The sequence below is a fragment of the Gadus macrocephalus genome, chromosome 13 (assembly GCF_031168955.1).
Source record: "Gadus macrocephalus chromosome 13, ASM3116895v1".
Taxonomy (NCBI): domain Eukaryota; kingdom Metazoa; phylum Chordata; class Actinopteri; order Gadiformes; family Gadidae; genus Gadus; species Gadus macrocephalus.
Genome location: NC_082394.1, coordinates 7522554 through 7531967, shown reverse-complemented (window position 1 = coordinate 7531967; position 9414 = coordinate 7522554). Strand labels below are relative to the sequence as shown.

The 9414-nt window shown below is 44.2% G+C and overlaps 1 protein-coding gene across 1 annotated transcript in view; it reads left to right on the top strand.

Annotated features, from left to right (window-relative positions):
- Positions 1-9414, top strand: part of uba7 (ubiquitin-like modifier activating enzyme 7) — a 31404-nt gene that overhangs the window by 15879 nt on the left and 6111 nt on the right. The window contains exon 21 of the mRNA XM_060069936.1: positions 304-445. Coding sequence (XP_059925919.1) covers positions 304-445 — 142 coding nt within the window. The remainder of the gene's footprint in view (positions 1-303; positions 446-9414) is intronic.

The window sequence follows — 9414 nt, the reverse complement described above, 5'->3', positions numbered from 1 at the left end:
CCCGCAGCCAAGCAAAAGGCACATACAGACAGAAAGCCTTATAGGGCCATGGGTACTTTCGTAATAAATGCACTTTTAAGTATCTTATCTTTACTGGCTAGACTCAAAAATCCTTTGGGATAAGATATGGTTTTATGAGACTGGCTTTGAAACCAAGAGGCAGCCATGCAGCTGTTGAATATCAGCCAGGATCTAGGCTATCCAAGGCTCAACTTACCCAAGGTGACCATGCTCCCCGCGTGAGATTCCCCCCCACATCATTAATATCAGATGACCAGACGTGGTTCTCACTGTTTGTCCAAGAGGCCCCCCTCTCCAGCCCATCACCCAGCCCGGTGCAGGCCTGACAGAGTATGGAAGCATGCTCCTCATGGCCATTGGCCACTGGGAACCACGTGCACCAACTGTGACCTTCTGGGCCGAGGAACTGCCAAGGCCTGGACGCGTGGGTTCAGTCAGCACAACTGGAAAACACGGAGGACCTTAAACCCGTCACGGCATGTGATGCTTGGACTGGTGTAGGAAGAGAGCATCTGGGTGCACACCCGACCAGAATGGGGAGATTTACTGCAGCTTGCTCACACACATCTTTGTGGGATCGAGAGCGCTTTACTCTGATCTTTTGCAAGGAAATGGATGATTGACAGTGTTTTAGACAGGAAACACGTGCCATGTTGTTTTCATGCGCATCTATGAATATGAATGTGATGAATCAGTACATCAGCAGCACATGATCACATGCTATTTGACATGATATTTCTGTTCACTAGTTACAACCGTATGTTATCGGGTACGCCTACCCCCCTAACTCTTATCCTGATCGAAACATCTGTTTCCCAAAATAGGAAGTTCCCCTGCTGATGTTATCCTCTGTTTATGGAGGCTGAAATATGTAAACAGATGGGAAGCTGATTCTGTCAGCTCCACCAACGCTAAAGCTTCTATTCTGCTGCTGCTGCGATTGCTCCCTAGCAGTCAGAGGAAGTTGTAAAAGGCAAACAATAACATCATTGACTACTTGTGAAATATTTAACAGTTATGAATATTTAATAAATAGGAAGCTAGCAGCTATAATGCTGCTAATGCCCCTATGTCGACTTCAATTTATATTATTCCTTCGGCTTCATTTTTCAAATTTTTTTTTAACTACAGTATTGGAAGACAGCTCTCCCAGGCCTGTTCGAGTAGCACACAATGCTATAAAATTCGATATAATTTGACATGCAATGTTCACCAGCTGAGATTACCGACTGTCAAAGCTTTCAGGAACATTTGCATACCCTGGATTGAATCTTTGAACACATTTAAGCCCCAAAGTGTGCCGCTCGGCGCTTGTGTGTTATTGTAGAGCTCTCTGACCCCCCTGAGACGCCCCTGGGTGCACAGAAACCGAAACCTTAGACAAGAAAAACATCGAAATCCAAACTAAACTGTGTGCAGTACAGAGACCTCACCCCAGGAACACGACACAAGCGTAATTTAACTGTGCACCAGCCAATGAATCTCACCCTTCAAGAGCCTCTTCTGATCCCATTCCACTGACACCCACCGGTCACTATAATGGGTCTCGGTCATCACAGCCCAAGACCCCCTGTGCCCCCACATCACCCAATCCCCCCCGAACCCCGCTCTGAACTTCTTGCTCGTCGGCGCTCTCTGGACGGGCCCCCCCCCTGTTGTGACACCCGCTCCCCTAATTGAATTAGCGGCTTGGAGGGTCACAGCCCCCGGAGCCCCCAAAGGTCAGACCCGCTCACACTGCTGCACTGTTAGCTGGCAGCCAGACACTGACGGCTATTTCCTGCCTTCACCGGAAGCCCCCCTATTGGAACCAGATTTCCAACCAGAGTATGTTCGGTGCTCAGGGCCTCGCTGTGTTGTTTGTAATATAGAGGAATATATATCTAGGTTTATCTATAGGAGAACCAGAGTTTTTTTTCTATAGGCGAACCAGAAGTTGTTCTATGGTAGGGCCGGAGGGGGAAACAAAATGGAAGTTATTTTTCTTAGCTTTTGCTGTTTTGGGACTTATCTAACCACAATATTCTTTAGAAAAAAGGTGTTCTTTCCAGAATTTTCTTACACTCTCTTCAACCACAAGTTGGTAAAAGGAGTAAACAAAGTTGTTTTCAAGCAGCCGTTGGAGGTCGTTTCAGATAATGTAAGAGAATCTTATCGTACGTGGTCCACAATCTGTTGTCGGGATTTGAGCTTGTTCGTAATTGCAGGGCATACATCTGCCGCACAACTAAATAACAGGGACCCGACCCACACACACACACACACACACACACACACACACACACACCCCTGCGGTGTACCTTAAGACGACAGGGTGAACCTGATACCTAGCAGGCCTGTGTTCTCCTCGTGAAGCAGTATTGTGGCGGGGGTAATATAAGACCCCGGCCCAGTGGTGAACGGTGGTCTGGGGGATAATGATTAACCTGGGATCCACACACACGGCGGGGGCCCTGGTTTATTTTAGTAGGTTGTATTGTAAACGGACCCAACGTGTTGATAAGTTGTTGGTTAGGCCGTATGCTGCAGCATGTCCTTTATGCTAGCAGACATGTTGCTCCCTCTTCAGACAGTGGTAGGGGTGAATAGGTTTAAAAAAATAATCTTTTCTAATGAGTATTGGTAGGATAGGAAAGATCATCATGAAATCAAACGTGTTTTTTTTCAAAGTTCAAATTATTTTATAACAGATCATCAGTAAACCTAAAATGGTGATGCTGTGAAGTGACGTGAGAAAATTATTTTTTTACGTATTAAAGGATCACAATGGAGATTCATGTGACTTCTTAAACCTCATCTCCTTTTAAGAACTATGATGTCATTTATGATGTAGCGTAACTTTACCCCAAGTAGTTAAAAATGTTGTGTGAAAAAGCCGTTGCAAAAAGGTTGTCACGAACCACAGCGAGGCATTTTACAAATTGTATTTTGATCTCTCCACAGAGCTGTGTTCCCTCCTAATAATCAGCCCAGATTGGGCTGCTGAGGGCATGCTTTATTTGGTTGATTCACTGGAATGTTGCACGAAAACGGAACACACATGCAAGCGATTACATCGTTAGGATGGGTTTTAACGCAGCCCCTTAGAGGGACGGTTCACCATGTGCAGTCCCATTAACCAACGGCTCCTACAGACCTTGATATGCACATCATGAACACATATTCATACAAATTGAATATATTAAATATTATTATTTAATAAAAAAACACATATTTTAAATATGTCGATAATTCTTTGGTAACTCCACCCACTGGTGTCAAAGCTATGTAAGCAAACAATTGTTTGATGAAGATTTGCGATCCTAACTTTATCTCCAATTCAATTCACCTTGTTCATGCCTGTCTTCACTTTCCTTTCCATTAAAACATCAAACTTGTGATACCATATGTCGATCTGTAAATAGGTATTTTCTTTCTGTTCAGATAGAACCTACAACATACAGACTTTGTATGATCCGGTCACAGCCGGTGCGGGCCTTGCTGTATAAAACAGCTGAGTGTGGTCCCTGTAGGTTAGAGTGACACACAGCAACAGCCAGTTATGCATGCCTACGATGACGCCTCCCCAACCGCGGGATACAAATAGCAAACAAACAACTTGGTTTGAACAACTGGCCCCGATTTTTTTCTAATGAATCAGAATTTCAGTCTCCCTGGTGTGCCCATATTATCCTCTCAGCTCTCTATTGGTTGTATTGCTTGGAGGCCTTTTAGTCATTTGTCAATGTTTCTCATTAAGGAGAAACTGTGAGAGAGTCAACCGGGAGAGTCAATTACTAGCTATACCCCTGTTGCTTCAGGTCTCTCTCTCTCTCTCTCTCTCTCTCTCTCTCTCTCTCTCTCTCTCTCTCTCTCTCTCTCTCTCTCTCTCTCTCTCTCTCTCTCTCTCTCTCTCTCTCTCTCTCTCTCTCTCTCTCTCTCTCTCTCTCTCTCTCTCCCCATCTCTCTCTCTCCATCCCTGTCCATCTCTCTCTCTCTCTCTCTCTCGCTCTTTAATTTTTTTCTAACCCTAATTCTTTGTATTCCATTCTCTGTGACACACACACACACACACACACACACACACACACACACACACACACACACACACACACACACACAGAGGGACCAGCCTTGGCCTCATACAGGAACACAAGGGGCCTCAGCATGGCCACACTGTATGTAGCGGAGTGTGGCAGGTGGCCCGTGACCACGGCAACAACAACAGACGATTAACACACAAAGAGCGCCGCCTCACACTTCCTCCGTGACAACAGTCATGCTGCCGTGTGACTGAATGCGCTCTATATAAAGACGCAGTCTGCATGTACGTTCGGCCGCGCTGAATGGGTAACATGATTGAGCGTTTTCTTCTAAATGCCACTTCTATTTCCCCTTCAAAATGACCACCTTTGTCACCGTGAAACCAGAACGTTTTCATTGTGTGCAAAGGGCCTGAATCACGCTGCGTGTGGAAGACCTCAAAAACAAAGGTTTAAGAATACACAACCGCCGTCTGTGTTCGCCTTCCAGAGTGCATAAAACGTGTTTCTCAGGGATCATTTCTCAGCCCAGTTCTTTGTTGTGGTTCTCTGTTTTTATTTTCCGACACAGAGTCCCGGGTGACACCCCCTGAGGTCAGACATTTGCCCCAAATGGTGGTCCCGTCGTCTCTGGAGACACCCCTGATTTCCTGCCCTGTCTGGCTTTCTGGCACCAGTGCCTTCTGAGCTCCAACCAGTACAAAAGGGGAGCAATTACCGTAAAGCCAGTTGTAGGGTCCATGCTAAGACACTGTAAAACAGCCCCCGGGTCAGTCTAACAGACTGCGTCCTTCTGCCCCATTTGCCTCTCATACCTCTGTGAGTGCACTTCACCACGTGCTCCACACTTTCCTTTGCTTTCGCGTCTAGTCCTGTGAATCTTGACGCCTGGTTTTAGAGTTTGTTGGTGCTTGGCTTGTGCTGATCCCATGTAGCTCCGCCACCGAGCTATCTGACTGATGCCCCAATCCAGCAACCAAACGCATCGCAGCCTCTCATGTTGACAACCACTGGACATTTTGGATTGATGTCACGGATATCACCTGCCGACAACAAGGCTAACCGACTGACACGTTGAGGCTACGAACAGGGATGCCCTTTGGTGGTTCCAACAGCAGGGAGAGAGAGAATCAATCGTGCCAACGGCAGCAGCAGAGCACAGGGCGTCCTGTGAATACTCACGTAACGCTGTGCAGGAACGAACAGGATAACCCGCCATAAGTTCATACGGCCGGCCCCAGTCTCTGTTTGATCACGTTGGGATGAGGGGAATACTGTACATTTTGTGAGAGAGAGAGAGAGAGAGAGAGAGAGAGAGAGAGAGAGAGAGAGAGAGAGAGAGAGAGAGGACAAAATAAGTTATTCAGTGAACCGTAAATCACAATTAAATGAAAATATAAGACTTGTATGAAAGAAAAAACGAAATAGTCACTCAAAGCAGCTTGCCAGGTGTGCATCACATTAAGCACTTGGGTTGGACTTTTCTGCTGACTCAATGTGTGTCATCCATTTGGTGTGTTTGTTTTGTGTGTGTCCGTGCATGTGTGGGTGCATGAGTGTGTGTGTGTGTGTGTGTCTCCCTGCTTGCATGCGTGTGTGTCAGTGGGCTTGCATGAGTGTGCGTGTATGTATGTGTTTGAGTGAGCGTCTTCGAGCGTGTCTAAACTGCAGGCTCCAACACGCCAGTGGCCCCCGTTCAGCAAGGAGAGGGTTTTAATATTGACTCACCCCCTTTCGGCCCCCCGGGGTCGTTGAAATCAGGTGAAGAACACACATATTATCTCCTCCTCTGAGCAGACCCCCACTTAGCTTCTGTTTGCTGCTTTACACGTCAATGAGCACCTCTCAAAAGGAGAGGCTGGCTTTTAGCCCCTCTGTTGAGAGGTCCCGGCCCCCCCCGCCCTGGCCCCTCTGTTTGCTCTCCTGATCTCAATGGGCATCCCATAATAACAACAACAGTTATTATCACAAAAGTCAATCTAAAAACCTTGGGTGTATCTTTCTCCCTGGCCAGTGACAGTGTTGACTCCTCTGTGTGTTTGTAAGCCGTGTGAATTAAAGAGTGTCTTGTCTCTGGGGTGTAGGGCTGGATCGATGATGAGCGGTCTTCACGGGGGGCAGACAGAGAGGTTTAGTCCCATCTGCCTCTTTGTGGAACATATAAAGAACCAAGGGATCAATAGTGATCGGGTATCGGCAGATTGGCGCCTTCACGTGCATATGAGAGCAGCAGAACTTCATGGGGTTCTGGTGTTTGTTGTGTTTGAAGCGCGGACGTTCAATATGCATGACATATGTCTTCAGATCTATGGATCTGGGCCGGCTGCTGTGAATTAACATACAGCTTGTTTGGACAGTTTGGGAGCTCTGTTTCCCTTGAATCCATCTAATTCTCTATATTATACAGTTTTCAAACAACAAAACATTCATTTGTTTTCTATTTATTCAAACCAATGTAATGAATTATAATAATATAATGAAGTTTCACCAATCAATTGAATATGAGTTTCCACATTGATTAAATTCAATGTTTGTCTTGAAGTGTTATTTGTTTGGCCATTGACCAACAAAAATGGTCAAAATGATCCATTTCATGCAGGAATGAGAATATATTTTCTTTGACATTTACCACATTGGTGACATAACACACACACACACACACACGTGTGCGCGCACATGCACACGCACGCACACACACACACGCGCATACACACACACACACACACACAGTGTGTGAGATAGCAGTGTAGTGAGATAGTCATTGTGTATCTAAGTCTTCAGTGTAGTATTTATGTGTATATAAGTAGTAGCAATGTAGATAGATAGTCTTTGTGGACCAATGATTGAAGTGTAGCTAGCGAGATAGTCATTGTGTAACTAAGACTGAAGTGTAGTGGGATAGTCATTGTGTATCTAAGTCTACAGTGGAGTGAGATAGTCGTGTACCTAATTCTAAAGTGTAATGAGACAGTTATTGTGTATCTAAGTCTACAGTGTAATTATATAGTTATTGTTTATCTAAGTCTACAGTGTAGTGAGATAGTCATTGTGTATCTAAGTCTACAGTGTAGTGAGATAGTCATTGTGTATCTAAGTCTACAGTGTAGTGAGATAGTCATTGTGTATCTAAGTCTACAGTGTAGTGAGATAGTCATTGTGTATCTAAGTCTACAGTGTAGTGAGATAGTCATTGTGTATCTAAGTCTACAGTGTAGTGAGATAGTCATTGTGTATCTAAGATTGCAGAGTCGTGAGATAGTTATCCCTTCCACGCAGCCTCTGGCTTATCAAAGTCTGCCCTCGGAACCCAGTTTCCTGTCAGTGAGAATTCTTCATTGTGTTAAAGAGCACCAGCCAACACCATAGACTGTGATTACAAGCATGGAAGGAGGAAGCCACTCTAAATGGTGTGATGATAATCAGGGAAACAAGCTCAGGTTAGGTGTCCAATCATGAGAAAGTCATGGGGTCACTGGACTTCATCATCTCACTTCCTCTGCTGCGGTAAGATGTACATGCCTTTCGATTGTCATGGTGCAAACTCTTGTAAACTCATTAAAGCCTCATGCTGAAAATATGTTTGTACGGAGAGGGCAGAATTGCCGTCCGGTGAATCCTTCTGTGATCTGAATCGCCGGTGCCTCCGCCTGGGTTTCCCCAGGAAGAGCAGTAAACTCTGACTGTCTAACTTCCTGCCATACAGGAAGTAACTCAGAGGTCCTGGTGTCCAAAGTTTCTCCACATTCTGGTAGAGAATTAGGATCACTTGCTAGAGGGACAGAAGATCTCAGATGAATCATGGAAACAGCCTTAGTCAGTGGTTCTCAAACTTTTAACAGTCATGTACCCTCTGTGACCAATCACATCCTATCGAGTCAACCCAGCATCAGGGACGGCACACTGACATGTTTCTGTTCTTAATTCTGCTGCTTTACCAAAAAGTGAACACACATGTACATTTACATAACATATAAAGACGAGACAGAATAACCAAAATCCGGGAGCAATGTAATCTTATTCTACATAAGGCGATGAAGAGCAATGTATCACAGGAATTTAGTTTTCCTTTGCGTGGGAACATAAACATTGCTGTTATTGGTCATTGATATTGATATCAAAAATATTAATACATGTGTCTGTTCTTAACTCATTAACTAACCTTACTGACCAAGGGGAATAACAACTTTTAGGCAAAACATATCTAATAATAATATAATAATACATTTAATTTAGAGGCGCCTTTCAAGACACCCAAGGTCACCTTACAGAGCATACAGCAAAACAGAATAACACTCAAAAGAAAGGGGGGGACCTCACTAACCACCACCAATATGTAGCACCCACTTGGGTGATCTGTTGTCTTGGCAACGTTTATCAACGACCGACCGCGAGCTGAGAAGATCTCTCAGTGAGTTTCCCGTCAGAAGTGGAAGGGGAGTGGTGATATACTGGGCTGCATTCATTTATTTATGGTACTAAGACATCTTCAGGGAATGTAATTCACTGATTCATTTCAAGTTCCCCCTTAAATCAATCCAGTAACCCTAGTACCAGTACGACCACTAGAACCCCACGGTCACAACTGCTGGCCTGAGGCAACTTCTAGTGTGAAGAGAACAAACATTGTCCGAATTGACAAACATAAAGAAATTCAAAATTTATATATTTGAGATCATACAAGATAACAGAAAGTGAGTTCATACAATGGTTTTTCTTTTACACATATTTCAAATATCTAAGAATTTATACCTGATTATTATTGAAAATAAAATAAATATGGAGTGATCAGCAGACGTAAATGACTTATCCTTTTTGTTTTAAGAAGCATAATTACGGTATGGGAAAAGAGTTGAAGCCATTTTTAATAACAGCCAGTGATATGTGGACAGCATATCTTGGCTGTGGCCCAACATCCGAGGAGACATAATATAAATACATGGCTTGGTCTATGCCTTTAAAAGGGCAGTGAAGAGGTAGTTCAAACATTTACAACACTGCCAATGAATCCAGCTTTATTTCTATTCTAGTTCAAACAAAGCAGCTGTCACACTAGAGCGGAGAGGAGTTTTGATCCAACATGTGTGCCATATGATTTTATCAACTGTTATTGTTTTAAGGAAACAATTTAGAATCCAGGACCCTTAGGACCTTGAAATGAAAAGCATTTTATAAAGAAATTTCAAACTTTTTATTAAACGCTTATGGTCAATGTCTTTCAATATAAACTCATTTTCATCCACTCATTCTACCCATAGCAGGTTTCAAAACACCAACATCTCTTGGCTGTGGCAGAGAGCGAGAGAATTGGATTTTCTTCTCCTTCTGAGAAGCGGGGACGTTTCTACGTCAGTTCTCTAAGAGGGAGTTATCC